The 20918-nt window shown below is 41.8% G+C and overlaps 2 protein-coding genes across 2 annotated transcripts; one reads left to right on the top strand and one right to left on the bottom strand.

The window, feature by feature from the left end:
• Positions 1-7464: 7464 nt before the first annotated feature.
• fjx1 (four-jointed box kinase 1) lies at positions 7465-8646 on the bottom strand (the record flags this gene model as incomplete). Its single annotated transcript, XM_080844131.1, has 1 exon — positions 7465-8646. One exon carries the CDS (start codon positions 8644-8646, stop codon positions 7465-7467), a length of 1182 nt encoding a protein of 393 aa, XP_080700257.1.
• Positions 8647-10755: 2109 nt separating this feature from the next.
• pamr1a (peptidase domain containing associated with muscle regeneration 1a) lies at positions 10756-18832 on the top strand. Its single transcript, XM_080844087.1, has 12 exons — positions 10756-10917; positions 11949-12125; positions 12477-12602; positions 12966-13080; positions 13518-13735; positions 14072-14179; positions 14614-14811; positions 14979-15164; positions 15263-15329; positions 15513-15745; positions 16075-16421; positions 16826-18832. The coding sequence occupies exons 1-12, from the start codon at positions 10791-10793 to the stop codon at positions 17405-17407; spliced, it is 2484 nt and encodes an 827-aa protein (XP_080700213.1). The 5' UTR covers positions 10756-10790; the 3' UTR covers positions 17408-18832.
• The last annotated feature ends 2086 nt before the right edge of the window (positions 18833-20918 follow it).

Here is a 20918-nt window from a genome sequence, read left to right as displayed (position 1 = left end):
AAGCAAATGTAACAGTGAATATTTGGTTTCTTCCACTTCTTCCTTTTTATGCTTTTCCGATCATACTGAGCATGTGCATACGTCATTCTGTTGGGAAATAGTGACCACTAGGGGATATGCAGGTTGTACCGACTCCGAGTGGGTAGTTTTCTCAGAGTTTCTGAGGATTAGTCACGGTGAGTTGTGCATAAAGAGAGCTCCGACACCGTTATTTTAGAATGCAATAAGTCAACATCATAAATCTATACTTATTATGAAAAGGTGTTCCACATTCTGTCCCGATGCAAATAGTGGGTTTGTTTTAGTAATTGTACACATCTGTATGTATATTTTAATTGAAGTTTAACATCACACGTGTGGGTAGCTAATGTTTAATTCCCCTCTTACATTAGCATACGGTGAAGTGTTCCACGCTGTGCTAAGGAGTCCCGTGACATTGTTTGTGGCAGGTACATGTTTTGTATTGTCTGTGAATATTCATATTGTGTTTTGTTGCAATTTGATATTTCACTTCATGATTCACGCTGTGCTAAGGAGTCCCGTGACATTGTTTGTGCCAGGTGAATAAACTGGATAACTTCACCCACGTGTCCTGGCTTTACTTCGTAAAGAAAATACACAACGCAGACGAAATCGGAGGGGTTACATTGGTGCCGTGACTCGACACTTCATCACGTCAGCGCTTGCTGACCTCCGTGGGACATCGCATTGATTTAGGTCGTCCGACATCGCTGGAGTCCAAGGCTAGCTGGTTTGTGATCACTCTTAGCAGGTAGCACATTTAAACTAACGTGAGCTAGTAGGCTACTAGCAATCTATGAGCTTTGATGCAGACGGTGCAGCTAGCACTCTCTAGTTCGCTCACATTGTCACTGTTCTGATAGAAAAGTAATGTTAATTACTTTTGTCAATTTAAGCTTGACATTCAAAGTGGAGTTTAATTATAATTTTTTGGCCACAGTATTTTTTATGCATTTTTGTTTTCTCTTTACTTATATTGAGTGATGGATAATTCTGATTTCCAATACCTAGGGGTTGGGAGGGCGAGGGGTTAAATTGGTGTAGGGAGAGCCCCTGATTTTGTGGGTGCAGGGAGGGCGTTTTTGGGATAAGTTGTTGGAGGGCTCTGCCACGTTATCCGGGGCAGTCAGCGGTGCCACCTGGCCACATAGATGTGCTTGATTCAGATACTTTGCACATGGGTGCTTGTAGAAGTAATGAATTATTCTCCCATATTTACCCAGCTCCCTTAACGTCCACCCCTATAAGTCCATCTTCTGAGACAGAGAACACACTGAAGCACTTCAGTGTTTTGATCACTGAGTTAGGCAAACACATTGGTGACACTGTCACAGCCCGTTTAATGTCTGACAGAGATTATGTGGGCACACAAGCATTCACTCCTGACACTTATAATGGCGGCAGCCACCAGCCCCAGAGCACTACATTGGACATGTCTCAGCTTAATGTTGTGCTGAAGTCAGAAGTCAAAGACCCGCCCTTGTTCCATGGTGATAGCACAGATAAGTACACAGTGAGTGAATGGGTTGATACACAGTGAGTGAATGGGTTGATCTCATGGACACTTTTCTTAAAAAGAAAAAAGTTGGTAATACAGACAAAGCGGAGTGCCAAGTAGCCAGGCCTCTCCAAAATCACCGTTGCTCAATCATGGATAGATGGCACTATTCCGGAAGATAAAACTGTCATGAACAGACCACTACCACGTAAGTAATGGTCATGTTGGCATCACATATGACCTGGACATTCATTGAATATGTGTGCTTTCTGTTTCGGTAAATGTGTTCGTGGATTGAAGGTCGGACTGTTTGCATGTGGTGCGATCAATGGCTCCAATTACGTTCGGAAAGTTTAATTTCAGCTATCGTAGTGGGGAAATTTATATTGACCAGTGCGCCGTAGCAATGCGTCGAGTACCTGGGTGAATATTTGGCTGAGTGAAGGCTGAGGTATACCAACTGCAGACTGTTTGAAATTATCCGGAGGCCAATATTTGGAAATGTTGCCAGGAGTTTAACAACTGATGGAATGGAATGTGATCGCCGGGTGGAGGGTTCGATGTCGTCTCTGATCTGGTCCAGTAATTGAAGTATTGCGTGGCTGGTTAACCTGTACCGTCTAATGATTTGTGGTTTGCTTAATTGAAAAAGTGTTATACGAGTTGAAAAAATTCTTTCTGTGCGCTGTCTCTTTCTTCTTTCTTCGCCTTGCTCTTATAACTGCTGCCATATCAACGTTTTCAGACTCAATGGAAATGCGCTTCCTGGTTAAGACGTGCTTTTATGAGGCGGAGAATTAGCCCGCAAATCAGAGACGTGCGCTCGCCAGGCAGTTTTAGTAAATACCACGCAATACATCTTAAGGCGCACTTCTCTCCTCCCATTAAATTGCGCTTCACGCCCACGTTACCACCCACGTTTACGTGCCATCCCACCTGTTTTCAAGTTCACACCCACAAAGTGTTAATATGCGACTCTACTCAAATGCGCCCCCTTAGTAAATACCGTTTTATGTTTACAACAGCTATTTTACGCCTGAAATGGGCGCAATCCTGTTAGTAAATCAGGCCCTAAATGAGCAAAGGCCATCATTCAGCAGTTTCAAAATACCCAGTTGACCCAAGACTCACCCCTAGTCAGAACAAGTGGACATATAGAAAGAGGTGGCCAGCAACATTTATAAAAAGGGGGTATACATAAAAATAAAATAATGCACAAATCACAAGATATACCGTATTTTTGTTTCAGGGTCTATCTCAGTGTGCTAAAAGACAACAAAGAAATAAGCATGTTATAAAATCATATTCCCTGGCATGTAAAAAGACATCTGACCTTAATGTTTTGGCCAAGACCATTTGTTTTCTCCCTATAGCCATCACGGTATCACCTGTGTAATTAAACTGGGAACCAAATATATGTTCCCCCTGTTACCGGCGAACCTCCTATGATCGTCAGACCAACCAGCTACGAGGGCTCAAAACACACAACGAGTGTATCAAAATTAAATAAGACCGAGTTTGTGCACCAACTCGCCTCACTCAAATAAATGGTGGAAAACAAGATTGGCGACGTAGCCTCCTTTGTTCAGTTTGTGCAACAGGTGTGTGTGTGTGTGTGTGTGTTAGCAGTGGCAAATACGGGGCAAGAGTGCCGTTCATATGCAAATGCACCCCGATCGCCACAGTGAGTATTGAGCCATTCTTGAAAAAGAGACAGAGGGTCTCAAAATCAGGCAGAAGATTTGGTTTGCGATGTACCTACAAGAGCTATGATCCTCTGGATGCTCTGAACAAGACAACGAGCAGCAGTACACCTTTGAAAGATCTTTCGCCAGGTCATTTAAGTATTTCAGTTAAATACAAAAGGGTTCGGTAAGAATCAGGACATTGATATCCAAGTAATTGTGAAACTAAAAACACATGCCATGACGAAATGAGCTGACTCCCGTATGGTGTGACAACACAAACAGTTCAATTGAATCCAGTGCCTGCAACCTAAACTTGAAACATGCATGATGGACTGTTAGTAATGGCAGCATTGTACAATGGAACAATAAATGTAATTATTCTCAGGATAAATCTATTTAGGATTGTTAAATGTGTTATTCAATAACAAAAAGTATACATGTATTTCAATGTGTTTAGCAAAAAGACAGTACAGCCAGGGTATGAACAATTAAATCCATTTTGAAGATCAAACCTGTTATCTCTCTCTTTGTAACTGTCAAACTACATGTCATCAGATGAATGTCATTGTCGTGTGAGACATAAAACAGATTTAAATTTAACAAACAAAAACTAATGAAAAAAACGTTTTTGAATAACTAGTAATCCTTCTTTTCTGCCTTGCTCTTGATTACGTTGCAAAAACCATAGCAAGATGACCTCAGATGTGGGAAACCCACCATGTGGTTATCTCTGCTGAAACAATGCTATGGCGTCAGAGAAACACTCATTTCAACTTATACAAACCTTGTCATCTTCACATCAGTGCTTTAAACTAATACAACCGAATACAAAAATATGCCACACAAATAAATAAGTAAAACTACTGTCAATAAACATGTTGACTTTGACTTTGAACAAACTGTTCCTACCGTCCAGGCCCACAGGTTCAGCGGAACATTAAAGGCCTGCCTTGCCCTCATCACTCTATCAGCGGAAAAGATTGAATGAGTTAATCTGCTAGGCCTCTGGAGGAGAGCCTGCCAAATGAATGACCTTTGACCTGCGGACCATGTGTGACACTACAACACAAACGTTCAGCTGCAGCAGAGCCATGTGTTGAAGGTAAATGCCAGTTGATTTTTGCTAAAACACCCTTCCCTCTGACACCTGAGATCAGACCACAACAATGGATCAGGTTGCTGTCAGTTGAACAGTTTTCAACCCAACTTAACGAGTTCCACTTGCTCTACACGTATTAAATTAAGTAACAATCCTATACACAGTTTTGAATTGTATCATTGTAGTCAGTGGGATGACACTTTAACAGATTAAACTGTTTGCTTCCGGGGGGGCACTGTGGCGCATGCCGATGAGCCCCCCATTTACGGGCTTCATTGCCCACAGGGACACAGGTTTGATCCCGGCCTGCTGTCGTTCTCCTGATCCTCTCTCCATGTCTTCTCCGTCATGCTGCCTGTCCATAACTCTTCACTGTCCTGTCCGAATAAAAGCATAAAAGCCCCCCACCCCCCCAAAAAAAAACTGGGAGCTTCCTAAATGTCAAAATGAGGTCAATGTAGTAATGTGTGAGGCAAGTTTTCATAAATGGACCAGACCAAACATTGACTAACCATCATTTCTTCCAGCTCTCACCAGGCTTCACTACCAGAGAGATGGAGCGGCAACTTAAAGACAGTGCATCTTGTCTCACAGACTAAAATCACCACATAGACCAAAGCACTAGCCTTGACCCACACACAGAGTGTGTGTGTGTGTGTGTGTGTGTGTGTGTGTGTGTGTGTGTGTGTGTGTGTGTGAGTCAGCGAGAATACGACACGTTAATGTGTCACGGCGACGGTTAAATTTCTCGAGTTTCAATTATCGCGGACCGAAACCATTATGATGCACTATCCAGTTTCTTTTTGAGATCAGTGATGGCTACCTACGCAGGCCTAACGATTAATAAAGACCCAACTTAACTCGAGGAATTCTTTCCAAACCAACACACATATTATGCACAACGCACATATATACACTTATACACATCGTCGTACAGATTGTTGGTGAATGAATAACGGCCCTAGTGCAGCCAATGTATTAATGCATTTCTTGAGCTAGTTGCTATCTTGCACTATGTCTGCAAAATGTTTTCCACGGATACATTTAGTGATGTTCTTTCCCAGGTTGAAGACATATACATGCTCTGTAATCTAGGATGGATATAGCTTTTCACAAATACTTAAATACACGTTCTCATTCTCTTGACAGACAGACAGACTGCCTGTTTGCATTTTGTACGGTCCTTTGACCAACCTCATGAAAATACGGTTATCAGCTCATGCGAGAGCCATACAAGACAGCTTTCCCGAAAATGTGCATTCTTGTCACATAGGCTACGGGGTTAAATTATGGTTTTGCTGGACAGTCGTGCAGCACCGTCGACCCGTAGTTTCTAAGATACTTACTTCATACGCACTTGCAGCTGCGACTTTCTTCATACACTCCAGGACATCTCCACGCGCTGTCAGTGGTGCTGAACTCTGCATGTTCAGTTATTTCCGTTATAGGTCTCTCATCGATTACACGCTGTGTGTGCATACAAATATGTACGGAATAGCATATAGGGGAGCTATTTTGGCCTCAGGGTGCCTATAGCAGGCCTTTCTTTCTATCCTGCACAAGAGGACGGGCTTCGATGCGGGGCAAGTGTGAATCAGTAAACAGCTGGTACACCCGGTGAGACTATCATCCAAAAGACCATATTAAGTTAACTGAACAAACCACACGACACAGAAATGTGTCATACATCTTACATATTCCCTTTTCCAGAGTATGAGCCCAAGTTTACCAACTCTTTGTTTGACCCTTCTATTCAGTGGAGGAGTGGGTATAGGCCTACTCTTAATTTTGCCATTTTTTTTAAGCAGCCCACACAGCACAGGATTAAACGCCCTGATGCCACTAAGTCTTACATATACTGCACCTTTAACCTCCCGGTATCAAAACTGTCAGACTTTGTGAGAATTGTTTATTTGTACTTTATTTGTGTCATGGTAGGCTAGTGGTTCGTCTTCACGACACCAAGTAGGAGTACAGAGACATGGTATAGGCGGAGTAACCTTCCCAATACCATGACTGGTAACCCACTTCTCGAACCCACACCCCAAATGAACAAGAAATGGGATACAAAATGTGCCCGAACCGATGTATGCCTTCTTTCTCTGTCATGCCATCCCGCCCTGCCTATAATCAGATGCTGCAGGCGCCAGCAAAAGCTCAGTCTGATGGCACTGTCACTGTGACACCATTGTTTGGAGCTATAGGTGTGTATGTCTGGCAGGCTTTGGGCTCAGAATCAGCCTTTGCTAAAGACAGCAGTATGCTAACTATGTATCCAATGCTAACCAGGAGCTATAGCATGGGAAGCATGGGGTTTAGGCAGCAAAATGTGAAATTCCCTTCCAGGAATGGAAAATGGATAGCTGTTAATACACTTGGTATGTTTATGACTGCATCAAAATGTTTGCTAAACACTGAATTCCACTGGATTGAACAGCTAGCATTTTGCAAAGTCCCTCTAATCATGGTTTAAAAATGCTGATGGCAAGGCCTATGGAAAATACAGTACAGTATATATAAACAGACAAACTATCACATAGCCTTTGAAATCCTTGCTGACATGTAGTGTCCCTTGGATTTTGACAGCTTTATGTATTCTAAATATAAGAATCAGTGTCTTACATATAAAATAGGCCTGGGATTGTTTTAAAAAGCACAATATTATGCTTTGGGGGAGTTTTATTTTAGCCTTCACTCCATGAAACAGAAAGGTGTCTGGAATGATATTTATTAAGTCCTTACTTGAAGGAAGTCTTGTGATCTGATGCCTGCACTTGTTCATGTGTCTGATTGTGTCTGCTGTCAGATACATCTCAAAGTGCGGCTGTGGCCACAATAAGAACCATAATGTTTTTCAAAGGTTTTAGACTGCTTTCGAGTAAAGTGACATATCTCTTCCAGTTTTCCAGATAGAAACTGGATTAAGCTAATAGCCATGGAGGTTTCACTAGGTAAGTTTCCAAGAAGAGATCAAGTCATAAAAAAACATGATATTGACAACATGTCACAGGTTCGTCTTTTATTACAATTTCTATAGCTGTTTTGATCAGGATTTGTGCAAGCAGAGGTAACAATCACGTTTGTAGATATATCTTACTTCTTCATTTTAGAAAGCAAATAATGTGTGACCGTATTAAATGTTACATTGTGCTTTACTGTCAGACATGATATTCCTTTAAATGCGAAATAGGTTTAGCGTGTCTTAGTTTGCACTTCTTTATATGGTGATACAACAGGTCAATCCGATTTCGCAAGGTCTCCAAATGTTCTTCCGACAGAAATCCCAGCTCAACTGCCAGTGGCTCACCTGCTTGATAGAGCTCAAGCAGTCGTGAACTAACGTTCCTTTGGTGCTTCAACTCGGCTATACGTTGAACAGTCCTCTTTCGAAAAATACAAACAGTCCCAAGAAGACTCCTGTGATACTGCTCCCACGAGTTTAAGACTCTGTAGCCGTGCACGAGTCCAGCTTCATTGTCTATGAAGACCAAACCCCTTCTAGATTTGAGAAGATTGCTAGCGGCTCTCTCCATCATGCGCCAGTCCCACTGTAAATTGAATAGATTACTTGCAAGTCTGTCAAAATTTGCTATTAAATAATCAAATAATATGAGGTCGGTCCATTGCATCATCTCAATTAAAAACGTTGTAGTTTTATTTTTCAATGCGATTAAACACATATTGGTCGGATTTAAACCCTCTCCTCCTTTACGCAGAGCAGTCGGGATAAAAACGCTTGTTAGATTCGGTACCCATTCGGTCAGTGAAACGATTGCTTGTGTTGTCCAACGCAAAGACTCGATACTTTCACGAACAGACATCCATTGGGTTTTTTCTGGATCCGGTTTGGATAAAACTAAGGGAGGCAAGTTGTAAATACCAAGCATCCTTGCCAAGTGATAAGACAGTATCTCACCTTGAACCTGATCTTCATCTATACCATATCGCACACACGCTTTGGATCCATCAGCAAACGTCGCAAGCCCATTGGTTACCCTGCCGCATCCCGGTTCTAAATGCACTATTTGTTGGCTATGTGCCCTCTCTCTCCAGACACCTATATGTTCATCATCAAACATTGAAGGCTCCAGAGTCTCCAGGTGTTCGCTCCATAGAAAGCCTTCCTGGAACTGCTCGAAAGCTTGACTTGTGGGATGAGACACAACTCGGGAAGTTTTGTAAAGCAAATGCCGTGATGATCCAGTAAGAAAATAACCGTTGTCATATCCAGTAAGAGTCTTTAAACCAAGCTGCAAGTCCAGTCCGAATGTAATGTAGAACGTAAGTATGATGCTGGACGAAACAAATATGAAAAGAAGAGTTTCCTTTGACTTCCTCATGTTTGTTTGTCAACTCAGAAGCTAGTTTTATTCAGATATTAAATCTGCAGCACCTGATTTATCAGATAACCGCTCTCTGAAGATGAAGAAAGCCTTCCCACGCTCGCCCTTAGACACAACCAGTCACAAAGTAGCCTAGCCAATAGTGTAAAACGGAGATAACTCACAAAAATGCCTAGAGCCATTTTCAGATGTGAGAATTACTCAAAGTTATTGAACGCTTATGTAGGGCTAGTCTGTGCTTCAGCACGTGATCACTGTACGTGGTGTCTTGCAGGCATGTGGAACAGTGAGGAAAAGGGCATTATGGCGGTGCACTTCACAACAAAATAAGTTTTCAACGAAATTGCAACATTACAATTATCAACAACATCACAATTCCAAAATGCCCTACAGGCAATACCACCAGCTAGTTACTAATTGCTTTGCAGGTCAATGGTAATGCCACATAGTGTTTACAGGCTTCTCATTTTTTGCACCTCATATATCCTCTTTCTCCTCGGTCCCACTATTTTATCAAACGTGTCTTGGACATTTAAAAAATGAGAGAAGTGAATATTTGACTGATTGGTGAAAGCTGTCATAGGTAAATTGCAAGAACAAAATGTAAGGTACAAGGTTATTTCTGATGTGATGCTACTGTTTACAATTTTTGGCACAACAGGAATATGTAAGCTTTAAAGTTTGACTTCTGAAGCACCTTTATTTTCAAATAACTTTCTTACATCAAGTTTAAATGGATAGAATGAAAGTATATTTATGTGGTGTACTGTATTAAATGTGTGTTTATAAAAAAGACTGTGATATTTGTGTTTCCTTGTATTTCATTGATGACTGCGATTGAAACTTCTATTTCAGATGTTTGATCATTTGAGAGTAGATGGCTTCCTCTAGTGGCAGGACACTGTACATACAAACACACAGTGGTCCACAGTTGAATAATTCAGCCTTTACCCTGACAATTCTACACCTGCATAGAGTTGTTGGTGTTCATTAGACATTGTGTATCAGAAATAAAGCCACTTCCTTTCCTAAAGATAGTGATGTATTTGCTAAACTGATTAATTTGGTATAAAATGGAGATATTATTTTAACCACATAGAAACTGTTGCTCAAGTGTTATGCTTCTAGCCATGCTTTACAGAATGTGGTCTGTCTGTCAGCCTTATGAATGTCACCAGAAATGCTTTTTCTGTTTTTCTAAATACTGTCACAGGATAACATAGCAAGTCCATTAGAGGTGAGTCCCGTATTGTCTGTCCGACAATGTGGTATGTGTAATTTCACAGTATATGTACCTAACGCACCCCATACCCAAATAGTCAGTCAGAAAAACACAATCCCTTTTTTCATTTGGATTCAAGGGCTGGAAAATGGAAACATTTAGTAGTTCATGGAAAATATGTGTCCACGGCATTGCAAAACAAACCAGGGAATGTGTTTCATCCCTTTAGCCTATGGTTGTTCAGCAGTACAAGTGTGTACTGAACAGAGCCTTTATGGCATTCCCAGTTCGGAAACATGTCGGAGTGGAAAACTTATCAGAAGTGCATTCAGACATGCTTTCATCACCAGTCAGTCAGAACATCAGTGAGAAGGAGATAGAGCAATCCTTCTCTTAAATCAGGCACTGGGGGGAGGAGTCCCCAAATGTTCCTTGTCAGGTGACTCATGAACTTCATTTCTGCATTCTCCATTAGTACTGCTCATCTTTTCCCTACCAGTATAGACTGACCACTCAGCCAAATCTCACAGTTATGCCAAAATGATTTACAATTATGGTTAAAAGCCTGTTTATAAATAAAGCATTTGGGAATGTAATTATGTAAAGACATTCTCACACATGTGGCTGTGTTAAGGGGTGGGGTTAGGGGTTTGTGTTCTACTGTGTAGTCTATCTGTCAGCAGCTGTTGCATCATTCCAACAGTGGAGTATGGTTTACAGAAGCCCAGCAGTCGTTAAGCAGTCTTTGCTCCCAGCACACAGAGGAAGACAGGGAATTGGAGTAGTTGAGGAAGCGGAGCAAGGAGGAAGAACTGTCATTAAATGTGTCTTTGTGAGTGTGGTTAAAAAAGAGAGAGAGAGAGAGGTAGAGAGGAAGGCATATTTTTACAGACCTCTCACTTTCCACATTTCCAGAACAATGCATTCTTTGGTCAGACCAACAATTAGGGCATGGTTACATCTTAATGGAAGCCAAAGAGCGTTTTGGCCCTCTTTTCTTCTCCACGCTCTGCTGCTGGGTGTCTGTGAAACTGCCTGGCCAGATGGTAAGAGCTATCATCTCTTCTTGGATGTCATCTTGTAATTACTTTATTTCTAGCTCTATAAAGTGAATGTTTATTGATAAATAATACTAACAGGGCTGTAAAACACAAGTCATGTTTGAAATGCAATACAACTGTTAAAGAGTATGGATTGTGCTTTCATAGACTCATGAATTAGATTTAGGAGATGGTAAAGGCTGAAATAGACCTATCTCCTGTGAAGGGAAGGAAGTCTGTTTTAAATTGTTTCGTTTGTGTTGTTTCGCTAATGAGCTCTGCTTAATCATTACTTTCCACCCCCTGATGAGGCCAAGGTTTAAACTACAGATGTTGCCGGGCAGGACTGTGTTCTGCTCTACAGGAATGACTCTTTTCTGAGACATTCCCTGCGGCTGTTTCATCTGTCTAGCCAGCACGCAGAATCAGAGAGCCAGACAGGAGGAATCAAAGTGTCTATTGAAATCAATGCTCACTTTAAATCAAGAACCTGAATTATGAAGTCATGCATGCTTCCTTAATATTATCCATTTCTCCTGAGGAGTTTTGTCAGTGATGATTATGCACTGTTGTGTGGTGATAGATGCGAATAGATTGCATGTACACCAAAAAGATTTAAATTTGACAGTTTAAATTGTTTGAAGTGAGTTGTTTTCTTAGCTGTTTCATCCTAATGATCTAGCCCATGGCTACAGCTAAATTGATTTGCATTAAATCAAATGCCTATGGTGAAAGATGGAGTAAGGGAAGCAGGGATAAGCAATCCCTTTCATTCGCCTGGTTTGCATGCATAAGACAAGGCAAGTTGGCACTAGTCAATTACGTACACGGTTGAATATCATCAGTGTAGGACATATTTGTTCAAATCCCAATTATTCCCTTTAATGTAGGTTTTGGCGACTAGTTTATAAACTGTTTACCACATTTCAAAACAAAGGTTTTTCATGTCTTTTACAGGTCGTTGTAGTTATCAATAAAGACCTCATCAGGTTTCAGTGATCTGTTCTGACATCATATTTGTCTGTCTGTCTGGTCAGTTTCCATGCTCCAGGATGACAAGTGCCCCAGTGCTGAGTGGAACATCATGTGTCGCTCGTGCTGTGAGTACAAGCAGATCCGCTGCAGGTGTCCGTCCCAGGCCACACAGGTGGGTTACGCTGTACCCTGCTGCCGCAACGAGCTGGACCAGTGTGACCCCTGCATCATACATCAAGGTGGGCAGACAGACACAGAAACAAAAGCCTTGGTGAAGATGTAGGTCAAACTTTCCATGGGTGTTACCTTAACAAGACGTTAAATGAACATGTTGCAGCCTATCCCCAGTCCTGCACACCTCCCCTGATGTCATCCACCAGTGTAATGCTATTGTACACAGAATACACTAAGACTAGACTGTCTCCAAATCCCCCTTAATATAAACACTCCAGCCATTCTCTCTGTTGCTACGTGCCTACAGCATCTATCAAGTCATATAGCAACTGTAACAAGAGATTCTAAACAGTTATAAACAAAACAAAGCAAATGTTCAACAACTGTTACTTTTTATCCCTCTGTCGGTTTCATAGGTTGCAGTATTTTCGAGAACTGTAAGACTTGCAACAATGGGACATGGAAAGCTCAGGATGATTTCTATATCAGAAAGCAGTTCTGTACAGAGTGTCGTCAGGGATGGTCAGGTGGAGACTGCTTGAGTAAGTTTGGTTTCCCCACATGGGAATGTGCCTTTCTGAAACATACTCTATGTCAAGGTGTTAAAGGAGTTGCACTTTTGCAATACATTAATGCTCATAAAAATGAAATAAAGTAAATAACCTTCCTTAAGTGAATTTAACACTCATCTTAACCATCATCTTATTATGGGGAAATGCAGTATATGTTGTGTAAACATCGTGTAATGGCATGGAATTACTGTACAAAAAAAAAACAGAGGAAATCAGGAGCTCTATGTTGTATTTGCCTTTTTGGTGACAAATATTTTTCTAGCTAATTACCATTCTCTCATAAGGAATACCCTCATTCATTTAACCTGCATTCATCACTTCTTTTCTGTCTAGCATGTGGAGGTGTTATCAGAAGACCCCAAGGTCATGTGGCTCTGGAGAGTTACCCCATAAATGCCCAATGTGAGTGGACCATCCATGTAAGCAGAGGAGTGACTATGGACTTCAGGTGGTTAACACTTACAAAATCAACCTCTTCTGGAATACTGCTGAAATGGTATACTGTAGGGATAACTCAGCTACAATCAAAGGAACAATGACTTTCTACTTGCTTTTAAATGCTATCATTGCTAACAACTAATGTGATTGTATTACTGACCAACCTAAAGCTAAATACAAGCTTTTCATTGTACATGCTAGCCTCAGGTGTAGTCGAGTTCTTCAGTAGTGTCACATAGCCCTGCTGATGTAGTTCTGCACACCACATGACAGTTGTATCTATAAAAGTGAAATAAACCCCCTCATATAGTTGAACAACTTGACCCTATAGTGGCAAGCTGGGATGAACTGACCTTCTGTGTTCGTACATACTTGATAGTGTCATTGTGTAGGTTATATTACATGCTGAATATTCAGTGAAACGACTTACTTTTCCACTTCATGCAGATTCACAATGCTCAACCTGGAATTTGATCACAGTTGTCGGTATGACTATGTTGAGGTGAGAGATGGTGACAGCATGGACTCACGTGTTATTGGTCGATACTGTGGCAATGAAAGTCCTCCACCAATCCGAAGCTCAGGGGATTCCCTGCGCATTCGTTTTGTGTCGGATGGATACAACAACTTTGATGGCTTCTTCGCTACATTCCAGGAGTCCTCTGGTGAGATGCTTTTTAATGAGTACAGTCTCTCTTTAACTGCACAGATTTATTCTCTTAAATTGTTATTCCATCTTTCCACACTTCATCACCAGAGAAACCGTTTTAATGTTCTACTGTTTACTTTGGGTTTCGGATTGAGACATTTTTCTAGTAGACTTGAGGAAGAGGCCACTTGTGGTTCTGCTGTACAGACACCCTGTCTGTGTGTGAAAGTGTTTACCTAGCCTCCCGTTCTTTCATTCTTTGTCATAGATCATCACTGTAAGCACCTAACATCACTGCACAATACCCCCACTGTCTCATGGGTGTCCTCTGGCTTTTTATCTCCCCTCACAGCATGCAGTTCCTCTCCCTGTCTGCACGGGGGCACCTGCTTCTTGGACCCGGTTCAAGCCTTCCGTTGTGCTTGCCCAGCTGCCTACACGGGTCCACAGTGTGAAACCTGTGAGTTGTGTTGCTACAAACTACCACCCAGTCATAACAGCAAAACAAGCGGGTATATTGGAGAAAATGCTATTGTATTTGCAGCGAGCTGTAGTCAACAGTGGGGCACCCTGCTACCCTCTGGCAGGCGCTACCGGGCCACTAAAGCCCACACCTCCAGACTGCAGAACAGTTTCATCCCCAGGGCCATCACAGAACTTAATAATCACACTACCCTCCTACCCTCCACCCAGCACAACTGCACTTTTTTTTAGTGGTCGCACAAACAAATTTCGTTGTGTATCTAATGCACAATGACATAAAGTCTATTCTATTCTATTCATTAAGGACGGGCATGTCATGACTATGGGCTTCATAAAAATGTTAGCTTTTTGAAAGGGTCATGGCCACAGACCCACATTAGAGAAAATAAATCACTCTATCTTTCCGTTCAGCTGTTCCACACAAGAAAGCCTGTGGCATTCCTCCAAAGCCCCTGGATGGAGATTTGTCTTTGCTGTACGAACCATCTGGAAATGCACTCAGCATGGTTCAGTACTCTTGCCAGAAATCGTACCGACTACAGGGCACATCACAGAGGATCTGCTTGTCAAATGGCACATGGAGTGGAGTCTCGCCCACATGTGTCAAAGGTACAGTTGGTCCACTGACAGACAACATCCGAGAGTGATATTATACATGTGTACATCCATAGCAATATGAAGTTTCTTTTTGTGTGAATTTGTGTACGTTTGGAATGAGGTGTGCAGAGAAAGCCTTTCAGGAGAATATTACCCCTCCCCTCCATCCTCTATCTTAGACTCCAACAAGAGTAAGTGCCCTTCCTTGCCTAAGTTCCAGCATGGGTATTATAAGACTGCTGCCTCAGAGACACCACACACTGTGGAGTTTCACTGCAAGAACTCCTTGGTACTGAGTGGAAATCCACGAAGACGCTGTCTTGCTGACGGCACTTGGAGTGGCAAGCAGCCACGATGTGTGAAAGGTATTGTAATATCAACATTCCTCTGTCCCTTTAGGAAGGTAAGCTGCATCTCTGTCGTTTAGGAATATGCCTAACATTCCTCCTGAATATATTTACAGCTTGTCGTGAGCCTAAGGTGTCAAAACTTGTGAAGCAGAAGATTCTCCCACCTCATGTTGCTCTCGGGTAAGGATCAGGCCAGTACAAATTCTGTAGAAAAAAAACACAAATTCAGAATTATTATTGTTTTTATTTAACTTATTTAAATTTCATTTCATTTTGATACATGATTTTAGTTATTTTTTAAGATTTAAGTTTATTTAGTTTATTATTATATGAGATGATATATTATTTCCTTAATGTCTCTAGGAGAAATACCACAATCCACGGAATGTACTCTTTGACTAACCTGAGAAGACCGGGCACAGCTTCCCTAAGTGAGGACTTGGCCCCTATGGACCCCCTGCCTGATGGGTTCCACTCTCAGTATACTCAAATAGAGTACGAGTGTGCCTCCCCCCTCTACCAGCACTTTGGCAGCGCCCGTCGCACCTGCCTCAGGACAGGGAAGTGGAGCGGGAACCATGTCTCCTGTTCACCAGGTGAGGGCAGCACTGAGCTTAGCTCTCGACCAAGATCACTGCAGAATCACTGGCACGCATCGCACTTCTAATGGCTGGCTTTTCCATTACTAAATTGTTCATGATAAGTGAGGCTTGTCTTTGTGAAGACAGATGGTGTACTTCACAAACCTCTATAAATTTGGTTCGAAGAGCAGTGTTGCCAGGTGTAAAGAAAGGACAAAAATGTAATCGACAATGACACTGTGTTTACAAGATGCAAAACCAAATTTGTTACGAAGGATAGAATAATGCGATTTTAAACGACTAACTGCAATCATCGGGGCCCCTGTGTTCTCCCCACTTTCCAGTCTGTGGAAAACTGAGATCAGTCAGTCCCCAGACGCTGGCAGACACACAGTGGCCTTGGCACACCGCCATGTACCGCCACATCCCTCGCAGTGACGGTGCCAATGCGGAGAGGACAGAGAGCAAGGAAGGCAGCTTTGGTGGGGGGAGGAGCGAGAGCAAGCCAGGCTGGCGCTGGCAGTTAACATGCAGCGGGACCTTGGTGAACCAATACAGTGTGGTGGTGGCAGCACATTGCGTGACAGAGCCTGGCACTGCCCAACACGTCCGCCCAGCTGATATAAAGGTTGCGATGGGCAAGCGCCATCTCAACGTACAGATAAACTCAGAGTCATCTGACCTCTTGCGGGTATGTGTGTGTGTGTCTTGGGGAGAGGGGTCACAATCCATCAGCAAATTTCAGACATAACTGACATTTTTACAAAGAAAAGAGGTAAAATGTAGTAGAAAGCATTGCATATCAGCATAATGGTCATTATTATTATAAAATCTGATACTCCCTTATAAATGTTTATTGTTCACTGACATGAGGCTTTGTGATGATAGAAATGTGAAATGAGTCTGTCTCATACTGTAGTGGTGTCCAAGGTCTCCTGCATCTGATAAATCTCAAGGCACATGGCCGGCCATTAGCTCTGATCTTCTGCCAGGCAACCTGCTGGGCCATTTAGCCTCGAATCATGCCAAGCTGCCATTGTGCGATGCATAAGGAGTGCCTGTTCAGCTGGTCTCCTATCTGTCCAATGTTCACAGGTTGCTGCTGTCTTGATTCATCCAAATTACGACTCAACTGGGCCCGACTCTGACCTGGCCGTGCTGAAGCTGCTGGACAAGGCCCGTATCAGTGAGCACGTAATGCCTGTGTGTTTACCCCGACTGCAAGGAGGAGAAGTGACCGCCCAGCAGGGGTATGCAACCGACTGGTCCATGCCTGAAGAGACTGACCAACAAGCAGTAGCTTCAGCTCGCACAGGGCTGATTGAGTTGAGGGATGTCCTGCAGTGTGAGAGACAGTACAGTGCTAATAGGCTGTCAGTTACCATCACAGACAACATGCTGTGTGGCCACCAGCATCCCCTCAGCCCCTCACAGGTCTGCTACGCTGTCACTGGAGGAGTGGTTGTGGCTCAGTCCCCTCCTCCCCCTCCTCCCCCTCAGCGCCCCTCCTTATCATCTTTCTCAGGCGATGACAAGCGAGATAGCGGTGAAGGCGTATGGGAGCTAGTTGGTCTGGTGAGCTTTGGGTACGAGCAAAGGAAGTGCAGTCCAGAACTCTACACCATCTACACGCGCTTGAATAACTTTAAAGACTGGATCGAGAAGAACATGAAGTAAAGTCTTCTGTTGAACCACTATCAATACATACTTCTGCTGCCTCTACTGCATGTTGGACCACCTGTTGTTCTGGAGCCTCTGGACATTTAGGGGTTTAAAGACACTGACGTTGTTTAGTAGTATGGTATTTCAAACAGCAGAGACTGTCTCAAACATGTCATTGGTTCAGGATGAGTTCAGATTTTTATTTTCCTACAGCACATTTTTTGCAACTTTATTTGACATTTACACTTGGAATTGGAATGCATTCAGTCATGAAATATCAATATGAGGTGTTTCTATTATTCTCTGTTCATGATGGTTATGGGGAAGAGATAAAAACGTGTTCATGTGTCTTAGCATGTGTTGGTGGGGTGGAGAAATTAGCCAAACGTGCAGTCACTCATTGAGAAACCCTTAAGGGGATTTGAAAGCTTTAGCTGCTTGCCTTCCTGCAGTTCCAGCAAGTTCACAAAATGACATTCTGACGCAAGAGTACCTTTGAATGCGGACCCCCTGTCAACACTGCTACATGCATGCTAAAAAGCAACAAAAATGCATGCTTGTGAATGCTTGTAAATTTACAATCAGACACTTAACCATTTTAGATGTGCATGATTGCATTTTTAATATATAGTTACGGTATATCGTCTTAGTAACGATATTTAGCAGACACTCTTGTCCAACGTGACTTCCAAAACATTAGAAAAAAAAGGTAGCACTTTATTTGGATAATCCAACTTTACAGATGGTTTGTTGAAATTCAAGTTCAGTCTTTCTAATTGTTCACTGAGCATGACTTTAACCAAACTCAAACCCTAACCTAAACCAAACTCAACCCCTAACCCTAACCTTAACCATACAGTACATTGTAGTTAACAGTTTCAACACATAGTTTATTTATAATCTGGGCATCTGTAGATAGCCTGTAGGGAAGAAAAGACAACACACCTTGCTTCTTTACTAACAACAAAGGAATCAGATGCACATGCATTAAGATATCTGCATACTGTACATACTTTTACCAAGTCTTTAAACTTTTTTGGTTCCAACCTTAAATGTCTTTCCCCCAGTGTCGTTTACCAGGTTACTTTACACATCACATGTATCACACAAGAGTTAATACCGTAAATAAGAGGTCTAGTGTTTTTTCCCTCTACTCTTTTCAATAATGTTAACCATAAGTCAGATATTGTGGTTATTTAAGCAATTGTAGTTTTGTTATTTCAGTTCATTTTTGATTTTTTTTTTTTTTAAAGTACTGCACTGATGTCTACTCAGAGAGAGTATTTGAACTGGTGGAAGATCCATGTAAATGGTAAATGTTTGGGATACCTGTCTAGCCTGATGATGTCATACAGTTCTAAATAGAAAAGGTAAATACTTGCTAATCCTTCACTCCGCCAGAGAGGATGACCCGTGGGTAGGCACTTGACTTCTCTCATTGCTCACATGTGTGTGTTTGTGTGTGTGTGTGTGTGGAAAGGTTGTGTGCTATGTGGGCTTGACTGCATGTGAGAGGAAGTGAAGCAAAGAAACGAAGAGTAACACAGATGAAAATTCTTGACTGTAATTAAAGAATGTACATCAAGATAACTGTCATCATTTCATCAACTTTCCAACTTTTAAGTGCAAGTGAGATGCAGTGTGTGGATTGCTAATTCACAGATTCTTCAAATCTACCTTGACTGCTGTGGCCCTTGAAGAAAAAGGCTGTGCTGATTAAATCCCTTTGAGTATTGGACACCAAGGTTAGTACAAAGTTCACTGTGCAATTGTGTTCATATGAATGAGTGTTGCATAAACCACCATTGTTAATTCCAATTGAAGTTTTTGTGGACATCGCTTGGCATGGCACCAATTATATAGAGCAACCCATCTCTGGGTTTTATCCATTGTTTGTACCAACAAACAACTTCACTTAGTCTGCTGGTCTGAGCCTTGAGTGTTGAAAAGCTTGCATGATGTGAACTGAGCTAAAAAACTGGAGTTGTTTGCTCTGAATTCTAAGCTAGTGAGCCCTGAATATATTAATGCAAAGCATGTTTTGGTAGATCAGAGAAAACAGATAAATGTGTTTCGGTATAGTGCAGAGAAAGCTGATCATTTGCTTTTTGGTAGTATAGAGAAGGCAGATAAATGTGTTTTGGTAGTGCAGAGAAAGCAGACAAACGTGTTTTGGTAGTGTAGAGAAAACAGATAAATGTGTTTTGGTAGTGTAGGGAAAGCAGATAAATGTGATTTGGTAGTGCAGAGAAAGCAGATAAATGTGTTTTGGTAGTGCAGAGAAAGCAGAAAAATGTGTTTTGGTAGTGCAGAGAAAGCTGATAATGTGTTTAGGTAGTGCAGAGAAAGCAGATAAATGTGTTTTGGTAGTGTAGGGAAAGCAGATAAATGTGATTTGGTAGTGCAGAGAAAGCTGATAATGTGTTTTGGTAGTGCAGAGAAAGCAGAAAAATGTGTTTTGGTAGTGCAGAGAAAGCTGATAATGTGTTTAGGTAGTGCAGATAAGGCTGATAATGTGTTTTGGTAGTGCAGAGAAAGCTGATAATGTGTTTAGGTAGTGCAGAGAAGGCAGATAAATGTGTTTTGGTAGTGCAGAGAAGGCAGATAAATGTGTTTTGGTAGTGCAGAGAAGGCAGATAAATGTGTTTTGGTAGTGCAGAGAAGGCAGATAAATGTGTTTTGGTAGTGCAGAGAAGGCAGATAAATGTGTTTTGGTAGTGCAGAGAAGGCAGATAAATGTGTTTTGGTAGTGCAGAGAAAGCAGATAAATGTGTTTTGGTAGTGCAGATAAGGCTGATAATGTGTTTTGGTAGTGCAGATAAGGCTGATAATGTGTTTAGGTAGTGCAGATAAGGCTGATAATGTGTTTTGGTAGTGCAGATAAGGCTGATAATGTGTTTTGGTAGTGAAGAGAAGGCAGATAATTGTGTTTTGGTAGTGCAGATAAGGCTGATAATGTGTTTTGGTAGTGAAGAGAAGGCAGATAAATGTGTTTTGGTAGTGCAGAGAAAGCTGATAATGTGTTTTGGTAGTGTAGAGAAAGCAGATAAATGTGTTTGTTGTTTCTGGCTGTGTCATCATTGCATATTCAAGAAGCTCACTTTTTCACATCCATGAGTTGTAGTGGGAAGAAATAGTGTGGATGTGTTCCCTTGCAATTGTCACCTTATTGTGCTCTTGAGATCATTTTAATTATTATTGGCACTATATATTATAACTGAATTGTATTGCATACATCAAGGATACATTGGTATGTCAACACACATGACTAATTGCAAGAAGCACATCAGCCACTAGAGGTAGATGAGTTCACTATTACCTTTACCTTTTTAAACTCTAAGCAGTAGTTATGATGTTGCACTCTGCAATGACTCCTCCAGTCGACACCACCACTTCTTCAAAGTAGAAGGTATTAGTGTTCACACTCTGTTTGCGATTTTCTCTTCTATTGAATTATTTTCACCATTGTCAATTATGCCACAAACAACTCTTGCCACAAAAAAGTTTTTGCCCTCAAACAGCTGCA

The sequence above is a fragment of the Sprattus sprattus genome (genome assembly GCF_963457725.1).
Source record: "Sprattus sprattus genome assembly, chromosome: 8".
In the NCBI taxonomy this organism is placed as follows: domain Eukaryota; kingdom Metazoa; phylum Chordata; class Actinopteri; order Clupeiformes; family Clupeidae; genus Sprattus; species Sprattus sprattus.
Note: the sequence above shows the minus strand (reverse complement) of the source record. Positions and strands in the feature narration are given on the sequence as shown.